We start from the raw sequence: 23,329 nt of genomic DNA, 5'->3' as shown, positions 1-23,329 counted from the left end.
ACACAAAGGATAAAATAACAATGGTCCATACTGATATAAATGATTGAATACATGGGGGAGAAGAAACAAATCTCCCATCCAGAATTCCAGATAATCTCTGCAGATACTCTGCTCCCAAGGAGGTGGAGCAAAATCCCCAACTCCTTAATGTGTGGGCTGTGCATGGGGACCTCCTTCCAAAGAGTACAGTAGAGAAAAGAGGGGTGGGGAGAAGAATAAGTGTACAGTGCGGAGACTTGACACTACCTCAGTCAAGTGATCAAGTCAGCACCAACAGTGATAGGTAATGTTGACAGTAAGAACCCTTCCTTGGTAGGATGTGATGAGCATAGCACTTCACCTCTGTGATCTTCCTTCCAAAACCCCATAGCGCTAGTCTAATCCTGAGAAAAACATCAAATTCCAGTAGAGGGCCAGCCTACCAAAGATTGTGCCAGTACTCCTCAAAACTATCAAGGTCATCAAAAATAAAAGGCTGAGGCCAGGCATGGTGGCCCACACCTGTAATCCCAGCACTTTGGGAGGCTGAGGTGGGTGAATCACAAGGTCAGGAGATCGAGACCATCCTGGCCAACATGGTGAAACCATGGTCTTTACCAAAAATACAAAAATTAGCCAGGCATGGTGGTGTATGCCTGTAATCCCAGCTGCTCGGGAGGCTGAGACAGGAGAATCACTTGAACCTGGGAGGCGGAGGTTGCAGTGAGCTGAGATCACGCCATTGCACTCCAGCTAAAATAAAAACAAAAGGCTGAGACACTGTCACTAACAGGAGTCTAAGACATGACAACTAAATGTAATGTATTCTGAATGGAAACCTGGAGCAGAAAAAAGGCATGAAAGGAAGGAAATCCGAATAAACTGTACACTTTAGTTAATATAACAACAGTGCTTCGTTAGTTTTAACAAATGTAGCACACTAATGTAAGATTTTAGTAATAGGAGAAATTGCAGGGAGGTGTGGCACATGGGAACTCTGTACTATCTTATCAATTTTTTCTGTGAATCTGTTCTAAAAATTAACATCCATTTTTTTGGGGGGGAATACAGTCGCCCAGGCTGGAGTGTAGTGCTGGGATCTCGGCTCACTGCAACCTGCGCCTCCTGGGTTCAAGCGATTCTCATGCCTCCCCAGTAGCTACGTGCCTACCATCACACCTGGCTAATTTTATATTTTTAGTAGAAGACATGGTTTCACCATGTTGGGGAGGCTGGTCTCGAACTCCTGACCTCAGCAGATCCACCCGCCTCAGCCCCCCAAAAGGCTGGGATTACAGGTGTGAGCCACCACGCCCGGCAAAAATAACGTCCATTACTTTAAAATAAACAAACAAAAACACGTGGCCGACGGGGGCGGTGCAGATCCGACCTTCCGGAAGCAAAACAGAGCTTTGTACCGAACAAAGATGGCGGCCGCCGGCGTCGGGAGGAGGGCTGCCCTGAAGAAAGATGGCCACCGCGCGAGGAGGAACCGGAAGCGAGGGTCTGGCGGTGGTACTGGTTCGCGGTCGGCGCGAGAACGCGCAGGGTGGCGCGGGTCCGGGCATGAAGCTGGGCCGGGCCGCGTTGGGCCTGCTGCTGCTGGCGCCGTCCGTGGTGCAGGCGGTGGAGCCCATCAGCCTGGGACTGGCCCTGGCCGGCGTCCTCACCGGCTACATCTACCCGCGTCTCTACTGCCTCTTCGCCGAGTGCTGCGGGCAGAAGCGGAGCCTTAGCCGGGAGGGTAGGCAGGGGCGGGGGCTGGGGCGGGGGCTGGGGCGGGGGCTGGAGGCTGGAGGCTGGAGGCTGGGGCTGGGAGATGGCACTAGGGCTGGGCTAGGACCAGGGGATGGAGGATGGAGGCCGGGGGATGGCACCAGGGCCGGGCTAGGACTAGGGCTGGAGCGGGGTTTGGGGGCTGGGCGATGGCACTAGGGCCGGGCCGGGCTGGGGCTGAGGCTGGTGAATCGCACTAGGGCCGGGCTAGGACTAGGGCTGGAGCGGGGCTTGGGGGCTGGGGATCGGGGCGGGGGCTGGGGCTGGGGGATGGTACTAGGGCCGGGCCGGGATAGGGGTCAAATCCCAGGAGGGCCGGGCCTGGGCAGAGCTGAGTCCCCGGGGGCCGAACCCCGGAAGCCGAGCGGCCCGCCTGCAGGATGAGGCCTGGCCCCTCGGCCACCACGGACGGGCCAGACTTCAGTTGGAGACCTGAGGAGCCGGGCTGCAGGTTGGCCGACTTTGTGCTAAGCTGGGGGTGGATTGGTGGTAACCTCCCTCCGAAGTGGGCTCTGCTTCCTTTATAGCCTAGTGGGAGACAGGAAGGATGGTGAGGACTCCTTCGGAGCCCACCAGGAGGGAACAAACTGCTTCCTTTCCCCGCCCTGCCTTGGGGTGGGAGGAGCAGCACAGGGGTTAGAGGTGCAAACTGGTGGCAGCGGCAGTGGCACCCGCACCAAGGGCCTTTTCGGGAAGGAACCGGGCCAGGGCTTTAGAATAGGCAGGACCAGCAAAGGGAGGGCTCCCTGGACCACTGTCCCCTCTGGGCCAGGAGCTTACAGACCGCAGTACTTGAGGTTTCACAAGGTGCTTGAAGAGCTAGTCGGCTTTGCTGACTTTCTCATGGGCTGTAAATGTCGCTGCATTTTGTCACTATTTCTTCCCTCCTCCTGATTGGCTTTGTCTCCCCCAGCATTGCAGAAGGATCTGGACAACAAGCTCTTTGGACAGCATCTTGCAAAGAAAATCATCTTAAATGCTGTGTTTGGTTTCATAAACAATCCGAAGCCCAAGAAACCTCTCACCCTCTCCCTGCACGGGTGGACAGGCACCGGCAAAAATTTCGTCAGCAAGATCATCGCAGAGAATATTTACGAGGGTGGTCTGAACAGTGACTATGTCCACCTGTTTGTGGCCACATTGCACTTTCCACATGCTTCAAACATCACCTTGTACAAGGCAAGGATGGAAGCTTGGAACCCCTTCCTGGATGTCATCGGGTTTGGGGTCTCTTTGTTGTGGGATGAGATTTGGGAATTCTGTGTGGAAATGAGTGAGCCCTGAAAACGGTTCGTGTCTCAGTTCCCCTTGGAAAGGTGTAGAAGTTAGAGTTTGAGAGGCGTGGAGCAGTTAACACCATCAAAGCTTTGTGGTGGGTTCTGAAAATCGGTCCAGTGAGTTTGTAGGGTCATGGGATTTTAGAGGTGGACATGATCTAATCCATCTTAGAGATCAACACATCTCACTCGTTGTTTTTTTTTTTTTTTCCTTTATTTTGAAATGAAGTTTCACTCTTGCTACCCAGGCTGGAGGCTGGAGTGCAATGGCTCACTGCAACCTCTGCCTCCCAGTTCAAGCAATTCTCCTGCCTTAGCCTCCCAGGTAGCTGGGATAACAGGCTCCTGCTACCACGCCCAGCTAACTTTTGTATTTTTAGTAGAGATGGGGTTTTGCCAACTTGGCCAGGCTGGTCTCGAACTCCTGACCTCAGGTGATCCGCCCACCTCAGCCTCCCAAAGTGCTAGGATTACAGGCGTGAGCCACCATGCCCGGTCACATCTCACTCATTTTGTGAAAGAGGAAACATACGCAGAGAGTCCTAAGTTTGTTGAACCTACTGTTGCAAACTGCCCTTTTTTTTTCTTTGAGTCAGGGTCTCACTCTGTTGTCCAGGCTGGAGTGCAGTGACGCCGTCTTGGCTCACTGCAACCTCCGCCTTCTGGTTCAAGCGATTCTCTGCCTCAGCCTCCCGAGTAGTTGTGACTACAGGCATGCACCAACACACTCGGCTAATCTTTGTATTTCTAGTAGAGATGGGGTTTCCCCACATGGGCCAGACTGGTCTCGAACTCCTGACCTCAAGTGATCTGCCCACCTCAGCCTCCCAAAGTGCTAAGATTACAAGTGTGGGCCACCTCGCCCAGTGGCAAACAGCTTTTATGGTTGAACTCACTGATTAGCAGCTTGGGCTTTGGCAGCAGACACATCTGGATTTGAGTCCTAACACTCTCCCAGCTCCATAGTCTTAGGACAGTTGCCTGACCTGAGACTCAGGTTCTGACTTACAAAGTGTTGCTTGTAACAATCCAGGGAACTCTGTCTGTCAAGTGTGTAAAGTGCCTGGTGCATGTTACAAATAAATGTTAACTGTTGCCTTTTAGATCCTTGTAACAGACCTGCAAGGTGGGCAAAAGTTATTATTTGTTTATTTTTTGAGACTGAGTTTCACTGTTGTAGCCCAGGCTGGAGTTCAATGGCACGATCTTGATCTGGGCTCACTGCAAACTCTGCCTCCTGGATTCAAGTGATTCTCCTGCCTCAGCCTCCCAAGTAGCTGGGATTACAGGCGCCTGCCACCACACCCAGCTAATTTTTGTATTTTTAGTAGAGACAGGGTTTCACCTTGTTGGCCAGGCTGGTCTCAAACTCCTGACCTCAAGGTGATCCACCTGCCTCTGCCTCCCAAAGTGCAGAGATTACAGGCGTGAGCCACCATGCCTGGCCTCAATCAGTTATTTATCCCTGACTGTATCCATGGAAAAATGTGAACACGTTTTTCCCTTCTGTTTGGGTGAGCACGTGGGTCACCCACTGTCCAGCGGTTCTGTACTGAAATGCTAATGTTCCACGGGTGTGGTGGCTCACACCTGTAATTCTAGCATTATGGGAAGCCAAAACCGGCTGATCCCTTGAGCTCAAGAGTTCCAGACCAGCCTGGGGAACATGGTGAAACCCCATCTCTACTTAAAAAATACAAAAAAATTAGGCGTGGTGGCACGCACCTGTTGTCCCAGCTAGGGGGCTGAGGCAGAAGGATGGCTTGAACCTGGGAGGTCGAGGCTGCAGTGAGCAGAGAGCCACTGCACTGCAGCCTCGGTGACAGAGTGAGACCCTGTCCCAAACAAGCAAGAACCATTCTAGACAAATCAGGATGAGTTGGTCATCTTGGAATTGAGGCTTCACTAATACAATAACTGTGACTTTGGGCAAGTTACTTCACTTGTCTGTGCCTCAGTTTTCTCATCTGTAAAAGAAGGAGCACAGTGGTAACTACCATGATGGGTTTTGGGAGGTCAGAGTACAATGTTTTATGAACAGACCAGGCGCAGTGGCTCACACCTGTAATCCCAGCACTTTGGGAGGCCAAAGAGAGTGGATCACTTGAGGTCAAGAGTTCAAGACCAGCCTGGCCAATATGGTGAAACCCCATCTGTACTAAAAATACAAAAATTAGCTGGGCATGGTGGCGGGTGCCTGTAGTCTCAGCTAGTCAGGAGGCTGAGGCAAGGGAATCGCTTGAACCTGAGAGGCAGAGGTTGCAGTGAGCTGAGATCACATCATTGCATTCCAGCCTGGGTGACAGAGTGAGACTCTGTCTCAAAAAAAAAAAAAAAAAAAGTTGTATGAACAGTGCTTAGAATATTGTTGTGTCCATTGTGCACGCTCAGTACATGTTCCCTGTTACTGCATATAAGTTGGTAGGTCACCAGAGTAGGAAATCCTGGCTGCTGGAGCCTAACAAGTCTGAATGAATCCTTGTTTATTTCATTTTATTTTATTGTTTATTATTATTATTTGAGACGGAATCTCACTCTGTCACCCAGGCTGGAGTGCTGGAGTGTAGTGGCGCAATCTTAGCTCACTGCAACCTCCGCCTCCCAGGTTCCAGCGATTCTCAAGCCTCAGCCTCCCAAGTACCTGGGATTACAGTCACCCGCCACTACGCCTGGCTAATTTTTTTTTTTTTTTTTTTTAATGGAGTCTTGCTCTGTTGCCAGGCCGGAGTGTAGTGGCGTGATCCCAGCTCACTGCAACCTCCGCCTCCCGGGTTCACACAATTCTCCTACCTCAGCCTCCTGAGTAGCGGGGAGTATAGGCACCTGCCACCATGCCCAGCTAAATTTTGTATCTTTTTTTAGTAGAGACAGGGTTTCACCATGTTGGCCAGGCTGGTCTTGAACTCCTGACCTCAGGTGATCCACCCACCTCAGCCTCCCAAAGTGCTGGGACTACAGGCATGAGCCACCACGCCTGGCCCTAATTTTTGTATTTTAATAGAGATGGGGTTTCACCATGTTGGCCAGGGTGGTCTCAAACCCCTGACCTCAACTGATCCCATCTGCCTCAGCCTCCCAAAGTGCTTGGATTACAGGTGTGAGCCACCGTGCCCAACCTCACCCCCTTTTCAAATAAAAATCAGTATCCTCATGACATCCCACATTGCCTTTGATGACAAAAGAGCAGCAGCTCTGACAGCATCTGTGTGGCATCTCGCAGCGTGGGAACTGTAATCAGAGTATCGGGCTTTGGAGTGAGACAGGACTGGGTTCAGGTCCCAGCTCTGCCCCGTATAGCTTACTCCACTCTCTTGGGCAAGTGGAGTAAGCTTGCTCTGTGCCTCAGTTGCCCTCATCTGTAAAATGGGTATGATAGTGCTCACTCCATGGGGTTGTTAGGAACAAAGAAGATTTTGTGTGTGTAAAGTTCTTAGTGCTGAGTGCACAGTGGTCTGTAAGTGAAGCTGCGGTTCTTAGTGGTAGAAGGAGCTGATTGATGGCCCTGGCTGAGAACTTTGTGTTGGCTTTTTCACCTTGTAATTCAGGATCAGTTACAGTTGTGGATTCGAGGCAACGTGAGTGCCTGTGCAAGGTCCATCTTCATATTTGATGAAATGGATAAGATGCATGCAGGCCTCATAGATGCCATCAAGCCTTTCCTCGACTATTATGACCTGGTGGATGGGGTCTCCTACCAGAAAGCCATCTTCATATTTCTCAGGTAAGATCAGGGCTAGGACGTGATGGATGGGCCCCGAGCCCAAGTCTCCAAGCTCTAGGAGAAAACCCCATCCTTACCCGCTGGAATTGTTTTGCAGCAATGCTGGAGCAGAAAGGATCACAGATGTGGCTTTGGATTTCTGGAGGAGTGGAAAGCAGAGGGAAGACATCAAGCTCAAAGACATTGAACATGCCTTGTCTGTGTCGGTGTTCAATAACAAGAACAGTGAGTAGGGCCATCCCACCGCCAGTCCCATCTGGTTCCTAATCCTGCACCCAAAGTGTTAAAGCATCAGGGTCACTGTCAGCATCACCTGGGAGCCGGGTAGAAAGAAATGCAGATTCTCAGTCCCTTTCCGAGTCATGAGGGGAATCTTTACTGATACACTCCAGGTAACTTTTATGAACACTAATGTTTGACAAGTGCTGTTTTATTTTTATTTTTGAGATAGTTTTACTCTGTCACCCAGGCTGGAGTACAGTGGCATAATCTCGCCTCACTGCCACCTCCGCCTCCCAGGTTCAAGCGATTCTTGTGCCTCAGCCTCTTGAATAGCTGAGGGATTACAGGTGCATACCACCACCCCAGCTAATATTTGCATTTTTAGTAGAGACGGGGTCTCACCATGTTGGCCAGGCTGGTCTTTAACTCTTGACCTCGGGTGATCCGCCCACCTCGGCCCCCCATAGTGCTGGGATTACAGTCGTGACCACCGCGCCCAGCTTATTTTTTGAGACAGGGTCTCACTCTGTCATCCAGGCTAGAGTCCAGTGGTGTGATCTCAGCTTACTGGAGTCTTGACTTCCTAGGCTCAAGTGATCCTGCAGCCTCAGCTTCTCACGTAGGTAGAACCACAGGCTTGTGCCACCATGCCTGGCTAATTTTTTTTTTTTTTTTTTTGTAGAGACGGAGTCTTCCTATGTTGCCCAGGCTGGTCTTGACTTCCTGGACTTAAGTGATCCTCCCGCCTCAGCCTCCCAAAATGCTGGAATTATAGGCATGAGCTACATACCTGGCCTGCTGGGGGTTTTTTTGGTTTTTTTTTTTGTTTTTTTGAGATGGAGTCTCGCACTGTCGCCCAGGCTGGAGTGCAGTAGTGGGATCTCGGCTCACTGCAAGCTCCGCCTCCCGGGTTCACGCCATTCTCCTGCCTCAGCCTCCGGAGTAGCTGGGACTACAGGCGCCCACCACCTGGCTCGGCTAGTTTTTTGTATTTTTTAGTAGAGATGGGGTTTCACCGGGTTAGCCAGGATGGTCTCGATCTCCTGACCTCGTGATCCGCCCGTCTCGGCCTCCCAAAGTCCTGGGATTACAGGCGTGAGCCACCGCGCCCGGCCGATTTTCTTTGTAGAAGAAAGGGCCAGTAGTTGAGCAACGAAGGCTGCCAAGGGCAGCTCAAGGGGAGAGATGACCTGTTAGTTTTTACCTTTCTCTTCATTGCCCAAGGGCAACAGCCAAATAGTGGTTGGACCCTTATTTTGTACTGGGCACCGTGTGAAACACTCTGCCTGCGGATTTCACTCAGTCTTCACCATACCTCGTAGTGTAGAGACTGAGAGACTCAAAGAGATGTGGCAGCTTGCCCGGGGCCGTGCAGCCTGTTCAGTGTCTCTGATTCTAAAACCTGAGCTTTTAAGTTTTAGCTCGCTACTTCTCCAGGGAATGTCATGAGACCTTTGACCTTGAATCTGGGGAGGCGGAAAGCCAGCATAATGGAGGCTAACTCACTGGCTAAGACCTATGACTTGTGCAGGGCTGCCTGTTCAAGCCTTTGCGCTTCAGGTTCTGGAGATGACAAAGACAGAAGGGCTCACTTGAGACAGACTTGCTAGGAAATTCATCCTACAGTTAGTGAACAACATGGGGTACCGTATGTCAGTGTGTGCAAGTGGAATACTACTGAGGCAAGACAAGCATTTTGTAACATGTTGGATAGTTTGTTGCCTTGCCAAAAAACATGAGCACATGCAGCGGAAACCTTAGCCTGATGCTGAGGCAGATGAGCCCAATGGCCTCGAATCCACGCTGCGGAGGTTACACGGCACTCAGGAGCACCAGCCTGGGAGTCGGGCAGCCCTGGCCCACAGACTGACTGTGGCCTCAGGCAGATGGCTGAACATTCATTCAACACATGGATATGGAGCATCTGGTAGGTGCCAGGCATCATACCTAGGACTGGGGACACAGCAGTGAACAAACACAGAAATTCTTGCCCTTATAGATCCTACATCCTAGTGATAATAAAGAAAGAAAATGTATCAGATGATGGGAGATACATACGTTGATGTGTGTGATGTGTTTGTGTGTATACATGCAGTACATATGCACACATCACACATGTGCACACATGGATATATATATATATATATCTTTCTTCCCAGCACCAGTAGAGGAAAAAAAGAAAGGCTTTGGGGTGCAGAGTAAGGATGGGTTCTGCTTTAATAGAGTGGACAGGGAAGGCTCCCTGTGAGGGTGGCATTTGGGCTGACCCGAGGGAGTGAGCCATGTGGATGTCTAAGGGAAAAGCATTCCCCAGTGCGGACAGTACATCCAGGGGCCTGAGCGGGGCCTGTGCTTGGAGTCACTGTGACTGGTTGAGGATAAACAGAGGAGGGGAACAGGAGGTGATAGAAGAGGCGAGATTGGGGGTGAAGGTGCAGACCGTGGAAAGCCTGGTGGGCCATGGTGAACCTTGAGTCTTATTCCAAGTGGAAGAGAGAGGCCTGGAGGGTCCTGGGCAGGCGGTGCTGTGATTTGACAAGGCCTTCACAGGACCTTGCTGGCAACTGGGTGGAGGACAGACCCACAGCCACAGGGCCAGGGAACCAGTGTGGAAGTGATGGGGGTGGAGGGACATGGTCGGGTTCTGGGTGTGTTTCGAAGGTAGAACCTCTAAGACTTCCTGCAGAATTGTATGTGGAAATGAGAAGAACCAAGGACCTGACTTGAGCAATGGGAAGGGTGGCGCTGCCATTGAAGGGAAGGGACAGCAGGAAGGACAGGCGAGCACAGTGGACTATGGCATCAGGGCATCAGAGCAGAGCCGCAAAGCTCCAGGGAGGCCATCAGGCTGGGAGGGCAAACTTGGGAGTCCTCAGGAGATAACTGTAAAGTCTCAGGGTTGCCTGAGGTCACCTGTCATTCCTGGGTCTGAGGTCTGCTGTCATTCCTGGGTCTGCGTGGTTGGGTCCTTGTCGCTCGGGCTCTGCCCTGAGGTCCCGCCCAACCTGCTCCACCTCCCGCTCTCCGTGTCCATTCTGCTGTGCGGCGTTCGTCATTCCAAGCACCATCGGAGACTGTTTCCTGGTTTGTGGGGTGTCTCCTGCCCTAGAGTGGTAAAGCCGTGAGGGCTGTCCGCCCTCAGCTGTGTCCCCAGGCCCAGGGCGTGCCTGGCAGAGAGCAGGCCTCTGAGAACCAGCTCGTGATAGTGAGACTGCCCCTTGTTCCCATTCAGTGGTTGGTTCTGTTCTTTCCCTGGCCACAGGCTCCACTCTATCAGTCAGCCACACATTTATTGAGCACCAATCGTGTGCAAAGCACTGTTGGGCATGAAACGCATTAACCCAGTGAATGAGGAGGAGCTGGGGTTAGGGACGGAGCCCCAGAATTACATGGCAGAGCAGAAGGGAATCAGCTCACTAGAAGACACGCGTGGGCTGGTGGGCGACATAGTGTGTGCTGTGTCATCTGGGGCTGGGAGGAGGTGTCCTGGGTCAGGAGTTCCAGGAGCCCAGGAGGAGTGGATGGGGCAGGTGCGGAGCCAGCCCACATTCAGGGGAGAAAACACGGCCAAGGCCAGGCCTTCACAGGGAGCCCGGCGTGGGCTGCACATCCGCACTCCCGAGGCTAGTTTTGGTGCCCACATGCTCTGTAGGGGCTGGGCACTGTGGCAGCCGCAGCAGCCTTCCCTGTTAGTCCAGCTGCTGAAACTCCAGGGAGAGTAAATTACCAGCATGGCTGGTAGTCCTTCCTGGGAACTCTTCTTGCCTCCTGCTTTCTGTGGAACTCTGCCTTCCCCTCTGCCTCTGCTTGTTCCTGGGCCCCAGGACCTCTTTCCCATCTTCAATCTCTTAAGTCATACCTTGGGAGGCCTCCCCCAGCCCGAAGTGTAAAGAGGATGTCCCTTTGGTGCCTGTTAACATGTGCCTTCCCCACTGATCTGGAGCTCTGCAAAGGAGAGGGCACACCCAATAGGTGTGTGTGGGATGGGTGGGAGGTTGGGTGACTCCAGTATATGTATGTGGGATAGTTGGGTGGGGACCCCCAGTAGGTGTGTGTGGGATGGATGGGAGGGTGGGGACCCCCAGTAGGTGTGTGTGGGATGGATGGGAGGGTGGGTGACCCCAGTAGGTGTGTGTGGGATGGATGGGAGGGTGGGGACCCCCAGTAGGTGTGTGTGGGATGGATGGGAGGGTGGCTGACCCCAGTATGTGTATGTGGGATGGATAGGAGGGTGACTGACCCCAGTAGGTGTGTGTGGGATGGATGGGAGGGTGACCCCCAGTGTGTGTATGTGGGACAGATGGGAGGGTGGGTGAGTGACCCCCAGGAGGTGTGTAGAGGGTGGGTGGGTGGATGTGGATGAACAGCACCTTGTTTCTTCTTCCCAGGTGGCTTCTGGCATAGTAGCTTAATTGACCGGAACCTCATTGATTATTTTGTTCCCTTCCTCCCCCTGGAATACAAACACCTAAAAATGTGTATCCGAGTGGAAATGCAGTCCCGAGGCTATGAAACTAATGAAGACATTGTAAGCAGAGTGGCTGAGGAGATGACATTTTTCCCCAAAGAGGAGAGAGTTTTCTCAGATAAAGGCTGCAAAACAGTGTTCACCAAGTTAGATTATTACTACGATGACTGACAGCCATGATTGGCAGCCGAGTCTCTGCTTGGAGTTGGAAAAGAAACAACACTCAGTCGTTTCACGCCTCCTCCCCCAGCTCCTTTCCCTGGAAGAGGAATCAGAGTGAATGTTTCCTGTTTGATGTGACAGGAATTCTCTCCCCGGCATTGTTTCCACCCCCTGGTGCCTGTAGGCCACCGAGGGACCATGGGCAAGGACACGAAGCTTCCCCAGCCCGCACAGAAGGAAGGAGCCAGCTGCCAGCCCACGCATCGCAGGGCTCATGATTTCTTACAAATTATGTTTTAATTCCAAGTGTTTCTGTTTCAAGGAAGGATGAATCAGTTTTATTGAAAATGTGGTAACTTTATTTAAAATGATTTTTAACATTATGAGAGACTGCTTAGATTCTAAGTTGTTGGCCTTGTGTGTGTGTTTTTTAAGTTCCCGTCACTATAACATATACTGTGATGTATCTTTACTGGAAATGAGCCCAAGCACACGTACGTGGCATTTGTGCCACAGGAGGGCATTGCCGGGGATGTGGCTGGAGCACGAGCCAGCTCTGTCCCAGGATGGTCCCAGCGGACGCTGTCGGGGCAATGAAGTGTTTAGATGAAGGACAAGTAGGTAAGAGGATGCCTTCAGGCACCACAGATAAACCTGAAACAGCCTCTCCAAGGGTTTTAACCTTAGCAACAAAGGGAGCTGTGGGAATGATTTTGGCAACACTATCAACATTTGTTAGAACAAATCTTTTGAAAGAAAAGCATTTCCAGCTTGTCACTTGCCAGTCACTCTATTTTGCAAAAGGTGGCCCTTCACTGTCCATTCCGAATGAGCCACACGTGCTCTGTGGATTCTAAATTATGTGAATTTTGCCACATTAAGTCTTCCTCATTTATACTATTTTTTGTTACATTCAGTCAAATCCCCGAAACCTCCTATAAAGCTTAGCCGCCCCTTCTGAGGATGCTGAGAACGGTGTCTGTCTTTATAAATGCAAATGGCTACCGTTTTACAATAAAATTTTGCATGTGTCATTGGTGAGTACGTTTTTGAAGAGGGGGAAGTGCCCCTCCACTGTAGGCCTTGTGAGGTGACACTGCGAGTGAAGACCTAGCAGAACAATCCAGGTTGGAAAGAAAGTCTCACACAGGGATCTGAGGATCTTACGATGGCTCTGTCCCCTCGCCCAGTGGTCTGGGAAGTCGCCCTCCATTGTGCGGTTCTTGGAGCTCCTGACACCCAGCCACGGAGTTCAAGTACAGCTGAGATGCCAGCAGGAACAGCACTGTAGACTAAGGTAAGCACTGTGTTCCCGCACGTGGGCAGTGCTCCCATGGGTGCGGCTGCTGCTGCGGAGAGCACTGCAGGAACCACTTCAGGTAGGCACAGAAGACGAGTTGGTGGCCTAAGCTGCAGGTCTAATGCAAGTCTCCTCTGCCTTATGGCTCCCCAGCTTGCATGGGGTCCCACTAGGGCACCCAAGCCCTAAAGATGGCTCCAAGCATTAGAAAGTTCGTGGTATTTAGCTACAGCCGGCCTGTTACGTCCCTGGGAGTGACAGATGAGGTCTAATCATTCATTTGAAGAGTGTGGCCCAGGCACCAGAAGTCCCAAGTTAAGGAACACGGGTCCCCTGACAGTTTTTGGAAGGTTCAGTCTTTGTAGATGAGGCCATGTGGGTAGAACAGGAACTGCGTTAGACTGAGAACCAGACCTAGAAAGTTGGTCTCCTGGGAATGGAGTACCTTCAGTTGAGAAATTAAGGGAGTGGGTGGGGTGATGGTGATGAGGGTTTGTGCTTTCTAGTCAATCTGCTAATCCTCAATCCTGTGAAGAGGGTAGGTGCTAGCCATTCACTGACAAGAGACAGTACCGGGTTACGTGTAATTAAGCCAAGATCAGATTAGCATTTAGGATTTCTTTTTTTTTTTTTTTTTTTGAGACAGTTTTGCTCGTTGCCCAGGCTGGAGTGCAATGGTGCGATCTCGGCTTACAGCAACCTCCACCTCCCAGGTTCAAGCGATTCTCCTGCCTCAGCCTCCCGAGTAGCTGGGATTACAGGCATGCTCCACCACGCCCGGCTAATTTTGTATTTTTAGTAGAGATGGGGTTTCTCCGTGTTGGTCAGGCTGGTCTCAAACTCCCAACCTCAGGTGATCCGCCCGCCTCAGCCTCCCGAAGTGCTAGGATTATGGGTGTGAGCCACCACGCCCGGCCTCGGATTTCTTATTTACCAGTTTTTACCAGTTTCAGGGGTTAGGTTTCCACACCTGAGCTCAGGTTCAGGATGTCAGAGGTCTTTACCAGTACCTCAGTTTCCTCCCACATTAATTTTGGGAGAAAGTATTTTACTGGAAGTCTGTCTTTGATGAAATATCCATCAGCTAATTTAACTTCTTTGCATCTAGGGGAAGAGCTTTTAAGGTAAATACTGCTTCTGTATCACAGATTGCCCACCCGCCTGTCCAGGGAACAGTGAGTCTCACAGCTGTGCTGCTGAAATTCATTCTGAACTTTGGTACCAAATGAACCAGAAAAAAAAAGTTAGCAAGTGGCATTTCACATGATAAAATCTAGGCTTTATTATTTTATATTCAGTAGGTCAGTAAAGCTCTTGTCCACATCTTACAAAGGAGGTGGAGGAGGCAAGGTCATGATCAACCATGGCCTTTTCAAGTTACAAATCAGTAATAGCAGTCCAAAGGTGGCAAATATGTATTTATTGCATCACTGTAAACAGAGAAAATCTTGTCTCCTCTCAACCGGATGCCCAACATTTTATAAAAGAAGTATAACTTAGCTCCAATTTGAGGATACGTACTAAAAATTTTAAACCTCACCTTGGTGTTTTTTTCAAGACTAAGTGTGATACGCTGTAAGGCATTTCCATGTCATAAATTCTGCCGTATTTTTATGTAAAAAATGGTGCACATTGTTGTAATTGTGTCTGCAGCTGTGCTGCGATTATGAGACAGGTAACAATGATTCACACTGGCTGGAAGCTAAGTCTCACAGCCCAGGGATCAGGGCAGTCCAGCCTGGCGCTGCCACAAAGGGTGGTGGTATCAGGTCACACCCAGGACCTGCCACGACTTTAGACTGACCTTGTTTGATCCACAGTTGCGACCACGTATTACCACAAATTTAACAATAAAAAATTGTTTAAAGAGTATCTGAGAAAGGACTAAGCAATCATTCCATTTTGTGTCCTTCCCTTGTTTTAAAACGAGCAATGTCCTTTAAGATCTGCAAGCTGACTGTTCCGTCTGGGACCATGTCATCCTTCCAGAACGAGCACATCCTAGGATTTCAAATGGTTCTACAAAATAAAAGTGAGAGATTGACCCAAGTATAAAGTCTTAACAAGCATCTCACCATGGAAACCAAGGACTCACATTGAAAGCCAGTGGTCTCATTGTGACTCAACTCTATGACGATAGATGGTTGGAGGGACTCTAGCAGTGAGCCAAGCTGAGATGCGGCACAAGGCAGGCTGGGGACGATACCAGCTGAGATGGTGAAGGATTCCACAGCCAGGGCTGTATTAGCAGCCAGAACAATGGACAGCCGGGAGAGACCTGTCTGTCCAGGTCTGCTGCAGAGGTGTTAGGTGAAGGCCCCACCCCACACACAGGCAGGTCAGCCCAGATCAAGAGTGCTCAGCGGGCACGGCCACATCCTCCTGTCAGACACCGTCTGCACCTCCACCCCCGATTGTAACTGAATATGCTTCAAGTCAGTGAACTCTCTCTGTGTAAAGAACGAAACAGAGGCCGGGCGCAGTGGCTCAAGCCTGTAATCCCAGCACTTTGGGAGGCTGAGGCGGGCGGATCATGAGGTCAGGAGATTGAAACCACCCTGGCTAATGCGGTGAAACCCCATCTCTACTAAAAATACAAAAAATTAGCCAGGCGTGGTAGCGGATACCTGCAGTCCCAGCTACTCAGGAGGCTGAGGCAGGAGAATGGCGGGAACCCGGGAGGCGGAGCTTGCAGTGAGTGGAGATCGCAGCACTGCACTCCAGCCTGGGCGACAGAGCGAGACTCCGTCTCAAAAACAAAAAAAGAACGAAACAGAGCAAAAGGATGTTTTCGGCCAATAAGAGCCCAGCGTTCCCCAGCCTGCCGGTGGGAAGCCAGTGCCCCTCAGCCTGCAGCAGCTTCCTGGACTCCTTTAGTGCTGACAGTAGCTTCTGAGGTGCGGGTGCTGTGAGTCAGAAACCATTGCCAGGCCTGCCACGTACAGCTGTTTTCAGGCACTTCTGTCACGGTCAGTACATTAAGTGTGAAGGGGATTTTAAAAGTTCATCTTCAGCTGCAAAGAAGAGCTGGACGGCTGTTGATGCTGTCATCCTGCAAAATGACAAATGCACGCAATAGATTCACGTGTTTTCCAAAATCAACTCTTAGATTCTAGATCCCAGCCGGGCACCGTGGCTCATGCCTGTAATCCCAGCTACTCGGGAGGCCGAGGCATGAGAATCCCTCAAACTGGGAGTGGAGGTTGCAGTGAGTTGAGGATTGCACCACTGCACTCCAGCTTGGATGACAGAGCGAGACCCTGTCTCAACAAAGAGATTCTATATCCCCAAACTCTAAGGTGCAAACAGGCAAAACCCCAAAGCGGTCTTCAGGGTTCTTCTGCAAGGCAAGGCCTCTGCTGTGCGGAGCGTCCCAGCTGCCTCCTACCCCAGCCAGATAGGAGCTCAGTGGAAATCAAGCCGCGACTGCACGGTCTTGCAGCCCTTGTCCGAGTAGATTTTCTCGTCTTTGGGGAAAAACGTCATTTCCTCTGCCACTCTTGTGACAATGTCTTCATCTATAGCAGAGCCACGGGCCCTCATCTCGGCCCTTACACACATTTTCACATGTCTGTACTCCAAAGGCAGGAAGGGGATAAAGTAATCAATGAGGTTTTTGTCGATCAGTCCACTGTGCCACAGGCCACCTGCAGAACAAGACAAAGCTGGGTTTCCCGCCACCACTGCCACCTGGCCAAGCTCCAATCCCAACCCTCAGCACATGCCTCAAGTCCGTACCTCTTAAGAGAGTCTCTTGTCAGTGTGCAACACGCCCATGTAGGACTCAGCTGGACACTCACTAACTAGTTTCTAGGACAGTATGACCTAAGAAAATTCCCGACTTTAGCAAAACCAGAAGTCCAGTGGGATCCTGTGGCTTTGTGAAACAATGCAAGAGCAGATGGCTCACTGCCGGACAGTAAAGGGGCTCCTTTACCCTGGTGCACTCACTGTGTTTATTATTGAAGACTCCAACAGACAGTACAGGTTCCAGGTCCTTCAGCTGAATGTCTTCCCTCTTTCTTCCGGCCCGCCAAAAGTCAAGAGCTGTCTTAGTTATAAGGTCCCCGCCTGCATTGCTGAGTTTGCCAGAGAAATAAAGATTAAAATCACATATTAAGACTTCTGTGTCAGCCGTGTGTGGTGGCTCACACCTGTAATCCCAGCACTCTGGGAGGCCGAGGCAAGCGGATCACCTGAGGCCAGGAGTTCGAGGCCAGCCTGACCAACATGGAGAAACCCCGTCTCTACTAAAAACACAAAAATTAGCCAGGCTAATGGTGGTGCACACCTGTAATCCCAGCTACTCGGGAGGCTGAGGCGGGAGAATCGTTTGAACTAGGGAGGCAGAGGTTGCAGTGAGCCGAGATCATGCCATTGCACTCCAGCCTGGGCAACAAGAATGAAACTCTGTCTCAAAAAAAAAAAAAAAAACCACAAACTTCTGTGTCTTACCAAGAAATGAACCTGCTCTATTTTCCCTTTTTTGAGACACTCTGTCACCCAGGCTGGAGTGCAGTGGTGCAATATCGGCTCACTGCAACCGCCACCTCCCAAGTAGCTGGAATTACAGGTGCCTGCCACCACGCCCCTTCTAATTTTTGTATTTTTAGTAGAGATGGGGTTTCACCATGTTGGCCAGGCTGGTCTTAAACTCCTGACCTCAAGTGATCTGCCCACCTCGGCCTCCCAAAGTGCTGGGATTACAGGCGTGAACCATCACGCCCAGCCAAAGATCTATTTTCATAAAGGAGTATTTACTGAGTGCTACTACAAAAAAGTGTCTGCTCTCATGGAACTTAAAATGTTTATTCACAACTAAATGAGATAATGCTATGGCTCTTTAGAACCCTAAAAATGAACACACGCAATTAATAAAATTACCTGTTTTCATTTGTTTCATTTTTAGGGTCAGGGTCTTGATTTGTCACCCAGGCTGGAGTGCAGTGGCATGATCATAGCTCAATAAAACCTTGAACTCCTGGGCTCAACCAATCCTCCTGCCTCAACTTCCCCAGGAGCTGGGACTCCAGGCCCATGCTACCATGCCCGGCTAAAATTGCCTGCTATCATTGATTCTTTTTTTTTGAGACAGAGTCTCGCTCTGTCGCCCAGGCTGGAGTGCAGTGGCGCGATCTCTGCTCACTGCAAGCTCCACCTCCCGGGTTCACGCCATTCTCCTGCCTCAGCCTCCTGAGTAGATGGGACTACAGGCACGTGCCACCACACCCAGCTAATTTTTGTATTTTTAGTAGAGACAGGGTTTCACCGTGTTAGCCAGGATGGTCTCGATCTCTTGGTGATCCGCCCACCTCGGCCCCCCAAAGTGCTGGGATTACAGGCGTGAGCCACCGCTCCCGGCCCAGTGATTATTTCTTTAGTTCATTTCCACAACCCACACTGTGTGCCATGCTGAGACTGACAAAGGAAAAGAAAAGTAAAGCAGTAGGTAAGTGCCTTGTGCCAAGCAGGCACTTTTGTCCTGGTAAACCAAGTGCTGATGGTCCTCGGGACCTCATTTTATCATTGAGAGAATGAAGGGCTTGTGTGCCCCAGAAGACCGCCTCCCGCTGACCTGAGAAAGATGAAGATGGCTTTGCGGTAAGACACTCCGTCAACCTGCTCGTAGTAGTCTAGAAACGGCTTGATTGCGTCAATGATCCCGGGATGCAATTTATCCATCTCGTCAAATATGAAAACAGAGTTCGCACATGCACTCACATTACCGCGGATCCACTTCTGTAACTGGTCCTGGACCAACCGTGAAAGAAGAAATAGGATGCGAAGCTCAAAGGGTGCACCAAGAGGACCGCAGGAACCATCTGCTCCTCATGCACTGAAGGACAAGGTCAGAGCTCTTAGAACTGCACCCTCACCCACACTCGCTGGGTAATAGCTTTTCTAAAACCTTATTTCTAAAAAGTGGAAATTGGCAGAGACAGATGCTAAAATGCAAAGAAGCTTTTTCCTAACTCAAATGACATGTTAAATGTGACTTTTTAAAGGTGTAAGAGGTACCAGACCTGTGATTTTTTTTCTTTTTTTTTTTGAAACAGGGTCTTGCTCTATCCCCTAGGCTGGTGTGTAGTGGCACGATCTCGGCTCCGCCTCTTGGGTTCAAGAGATTCCCCTGCCTCAACCCCCCGTGTAGCTGGGACTACAGGCGCCCCCATCCCCCACACCACACCTGACTAATATTTTTTTTTTTGAGATGGAGTCTCGCTCTGTTGCCCAGTCTGGAGTGCGGTGGCCAGATCTCTGCTCACTGCAAGCTCCGCCTCCCGGGTTTACGCCATTCTCCTGCCTCAGCCTCCCAAGTAGCTGGGACTACAGGTACCCACTACCTCGCCCGGCTAGTTTTTTGTATTTTTTAGTAGAGACGGGGTTTCACCGTGTTACCCAGATTGGTCTCGATCTCCTGACCTCATGATCCACCCGTCTCGGCCTCCCAAAGTGCTAGGATTACAGGCTTGAGCCACTGCGCCCGGCCACCTGGCTAATTTTTGTATTTTTAGTAGAGACAGGGTTTCGCCATGTGCTGGGCAGGCTGATCTCGAACTCCTGACCTCAGGTGATCCACCCACCTCACCCTCCCAAAGTGCTGAGATTACAGGAATGAGCCACCTGGCAAGATCTGTGAATATCATTCACTGCTAACCTAGCCATAGTTTTCATCTCTCTTGGACTACGATCTCAAGTTAGTACCACTAGACATACTGAGGAATAAGAAACTAGATTAGACCTGCATAGTACACAGTACCCCACACCAACAGAGCTGACTCACTGACATTTCATGAAAAGTATCTGTTCCAGATGCTTTCATGAAACAAACATAAAGACACTGAAGCAACAAGCGCTCTACCCCAAAGTGTGAAAGGCTGTACCATGAAGCTCCCCGGGACATGCCCTCATCCATTTATATTACTCTGTTTCTAGAGATTTAAAAAGGATGTAGAAAACAAGAAAATCCTTCCTTCCTTTTTGGCAGTCTTCCCTGTCTCATGTCAGTTTGTAGGGCAAATACTTCTACTTCCTTGTTCAGTTAAGTTTCTGTTTCTTTCTTCAGTCCCCACCTAACAGGAGGAATTTTTTTTTTTTTTTTCTTCGAGATAGTCTTACTCTGTCGCCCAGACTGGAATGCAGTGACACAACCATGGTTCATTGTAGCCTCAGTCTCCTGGGCTCAAGCTATCCTCCATGTCCGCCTCCCAAGTAGCTGGGACTACAGGTGCATGCCACTACACCTGGCTAATTTTTTATTTTTTGTAGAGATGGGGTCTTGCTATATTGCCAGTGGGAATGTTAACCTTGACAAGGGCAACATTCATTTAAATGAGAACTAACCCTCTTAGACAACTTAAAATACATGTGAAAACAATATCCCAAAAGGAGAAACGGTCTCAAGGTTCAGTTCTTTGAGGCTTCCTTTGAAGAAAGCAATGCCAAGGACATGAAGGATGGGAGGAACAAAGGGAATAAAACCTGTTTAAGAGAAAAAAGACCTCTAGGCTACATTGCAAAGAGCAGAGGCAAAGCTGAGGCTGCACCAGAGGTGGGCAGCATCGAAGGAAGCCACCCCCAAGCTAATCCTTGAAGACTGACTGCCCCTCTCACCAACTGCACTGCTGCAGATGCCGGATCCCTTCACTCACCGGAGAAGGTGGCTACCATGTCAACTGGGAGTTGGGAGGTTTTGGTTCAAGTTCCTGCTCTGCCACAAAGATTATAAGGAGTAAGTCACCTTGCCTCTCTTGGCTCCAGGCTCCATCTTTTTTTTTTCTCTCTCTCTCTTTTTTGAGACAGAGTCTCACTCTGTTGCCCAGGCTGGAATGCAGTGGCACAATCTCAGCTCACTGCAACCTCCGCCTCCTGGGTTCAAGCGATTCTCCTGCCTCAGCCTCCCGAGTAGCTGGGATTACAGATGTGCACCACCACACCCAGCTAATTTTGTGTTTTCAGTAAAGATGGGGTTTTTCCATGTTGGTCAGGCTGGTCTTGAACTCTCGACCTCAGGTGATCCACCTGCCTCGGCCTCCCAAAGTGCTGGGATTACAGGCCTGAGCCACTGCACCTGGCATTGACTACATCCTCTTTATTTTTTTTTTTTTTTTGAGACCGAGTACAGTGGTAGGACCTGGGCTCACTGCAACCTCCACCTCCCAGGTTCAAGTGATTCTCCTGCCTCAGCCGCCCGAGTAGCTGGGATTACAGGCACGCGCCACTGTGCCCGGCTAATTTTTGTAGCTTTTGGTAGAGATGGGGTTTCACCATGTTGGCCGGGCTGGTCTCAAACTCCTGGCCTCAAGTGATCCGCCCGCCTCGACCTCCCAAAGTGCTGGGATTACAGGCGTGAGCCACCGCGCCCAGCCCTTAGCACCATCTTTTAATGGGAATAATATGCCCTACCCCACTGGACCGTTTTGGAACCAAGTAAGAGAAATGCTGTAGGAGAGCTTTGTAACTACCTGGACTAAGTGTGCCTTAACTCAGTGGAGCCGGGGGCTACTGCAACACAAAGGAAAGAGAAGCAGAGGCCAGAGTTAGTGAGCAGGTCACCCAGACCAGTCCGACTGGCCTGCGGATGAGATAATAGCGGGTTCTCTTGCCTGGTACAGTTTTATCTTCTGTTCATGAGGGAAGTGCAGAGTCGATACAAACAGGTGGACAAAGTTACTCTTCAGGCCTTTTGGGTGAAGATTTTCAGCCACAATTTGACTGACAAAATTCTTGCCTGTGCCAGCCCAGCCGTGTAAGGAAAGGGTCAAAGGTTTCTTGGGATTTTTGTTGTTCCTGAAGCCAGTCAGGGCCTTGAGAATCACTTCCGTGGCCAGATGCTGTCCAAACAGCTTCTCCTCCAAATCCAGCTTGAGAGCTGCAAGAACAGCCCCAGAACAGAAAGAGAAACAGACGTTAAAAATGCATCAGCAACGCAGTACTTTCCCAGCTGCCCAAAGCAAGAACGACCCAGCAGGGTGTCTGCCAAACCCTAGAGCCGAGGTAGTCAAATGATGCCACTTTCAGGTAAACGGATTATGTGGAGGTTCTTAACGCTTTGGGGTCTGATAGGGAAGCTAAATGTTCATCCATTCGGAGATGAACCATCGCTTGACTGAGCGCTTGCTATTCCCAGTCACCCCTGCTGGCCCGCAGGAAAACCGGGGCCAAATGTGGGCTTTCTGAGCGACGCAGCACGTCTGAAAGCTACTTAATAGGGTTGGCAGGGTACAGAAGGGCCGCCCACCGTACTTTCCGTTTCTTCTGCCTGTGATCCTCAGGAAGGGGAGCTTTAGAAAGGCGCTGGGGCAGAGCCCCACGACCTGGAGACTGCGAAGGCACCGCTTCCAGGGCTGGAGTTCGCACCGCGTTCCCGCGAACGGTTCCGGGGCCGCCCCATCCGCTCCCCACCCACCCCAGCTGGGACCACCGCCGTCTAGATGCCGCGCGCCCGGTCCGTGCCAGGCGCCCACGAGGCCGTCCCTCCGCGCCCAGTGCACGGCCTGGGGTCGCAGAGGCCCCCGCGCCCCACGCAGCGCCGACCCACCGCTCGCGCGCGCCGTACCCGAAGCGTTGAGCGGCCGCTCCTCGCGGCAACACTCGGCGAAGCGGCAGTAGATGTCATTGTAGGACAGGTAGCCGGTGATGGCCGACGCGGCCCCGATGGCGAGGCCCACGGTGATGGGCTCGAACGCCGCCACCACTCGGGCCGCCAGCAGCAGCGCCAGCGCCGCGGCGCCCCGGAGCCACCCAGCCCGCAACATCCCGCTCCTGGTAGCCCGCAGAAGCCGCTGAGCCGGGCGCCCCGCGGCCAAGCGGCAGTACGGACTTCCGCTCGTGCGTCACTTCCGCCCCGCAGACCCGCCCACTCCCTTGGGGGCGGCCATGTTGGTGAGGGGCGGAAAGGAGGAGGGTGCCATCATCCTTGTGAGTGGCCTGAAGGTGTAGGTGACTGTTGTGTTTCCCTTTTCTTTCTTAAAAAAAAATTTTTTTTTGAGGTGGCGGGCGCCTGTAGTCCCAGCTACTCGGGAGGCTGAGGCAGGAGAATGGCGTAAACCCGGGAGGCGGAGCTTGCAGTGAGCTGAGATCCGGCCACTGCACTCCAGCCTGGGCAACAGAGCGAGACTCCGTCTCAAAAAAAAAAAAAAAAAAAAAAAAATTTTTTTTTCGGGCCGGGCGCGGTGGCTCACGCCTGTAATCCTAGCACTTTGGGAGGCCGAGGTGGACGGATCACGAGGTCAGGAGCTCGACATCTGGCCAACATGGTGAAACAAGCTGCCTGCTTGCACATCTGTCTCCCTGACTAGTTACTTGGACCATAGTAACAGCCTCTACTAAAAATTAAAAATAAAAAAATTATCTGGGTGTGGTGGCGCATGCCTGTAATCCCAGCTAATCAGGAGGCTAAGGCAGGAGAACTGCTTGTCCCG

General features: G+C 51.2%; 2 protein-coding genes across 4 annotated transcripts; one reads left to right on the top strand and one right to left on the bottom strand.

Moving 5' to 3' along the window:
• Window positions 1-1,420: 1,420 nt before the first annotated feature.
• TOR1A (torsin family 1 member A) lies at window positions 1,421-12,639 on the top strand. 2 transcript variants are annotated; one of them, XM_073022011.1, is made up of 5 exons: window positions 1,421-1,723; window positions 2,669-2,934; window positions 6,578-6,753; window positions 6,851-6,978; window positions 7,658-8,693. In XM_073022011.1, the coding sequence occupies exons 1-5, from the start codon at window positions 1,450-1,452 to the stop codon at window positions 7,972-7,974; spliced, it is 1,161 nt and encodes a 386-aa protein (XP_072878112.1). In that variant the 5' UTR covers window positions 1,421-1,449; the 3' UTR covers window positions 7,975-8,693. The 2 variants fall into 2 exon arrangements, with proteins under 2 accessions (XP_072878112.1, XP_008004150.2); XM_008005959.3 differs by lacking the exon at window positions 7,658-8,693 and adding an exon at window positions 11,364-12,639 and having other exon boundaries at window positions 1,432-1,723.
• Window positions 12,640-14,162: 1,523 nt separating this feature from the next.
• TOR1B (torsin family 1 member B) lies at window positions 14,163-22,726 on the bottom strand. 2 transcript variants are annotated; one of them, XM_008005960.3, is made up of 5 exons: window positions 22,465-22,726; window positions 21,512-21,777; window positions 18,481-18,656; window positions 16,857-16,984; window positions 14,163-16,552 (listed from the first exon to the last, which is right to left on the bottom strand). In XM_008005960.3, exons 1-5 carry the CDS (start codon window positions 22,661-22,663, stop codon window positions 16,311-16,313), a joined length of 1,011 nt encoding a protein of 336 aa, XP_008004151.1. In that variant the 5' UTR covers window positions 22,664-22,726; the 3' UTR covers window positions 14,163-16,310. The 2 variants fall into 2 exon arrangements, 1 of the variants encoding a protein (XP_008004151.1); XR_005238998.2 differs by lacking the exon at window positions 14,163-16,552 and having other exon boundaries at window positions 21,371-21,777; window positions 22,465-22,722.
• Between the last annotated feature and the right edge of the window lie 603 nt (window positions 22,727-23,329).

This window comes from Chlorocebus sabaeus, chromosome 12 (genome assembly GCF_047675955.1).
Source record: "Chlorocebus sabaeus isolate Y175 chromosome 12, mChlSab1.0.hap1, whole genome shotgun sequence".
Taxonomy (NCBI): Eukaryota; Metazoa; Chordata; class Mammalia; order Primates; family Cercopithecidae; genus Chlorocebus; species Chlorocebus sabaeus.
Note: the sequence above shows the minus strand (reverse complement) of the source record. Positions and strands in the feature narration are given on the sequence as shown.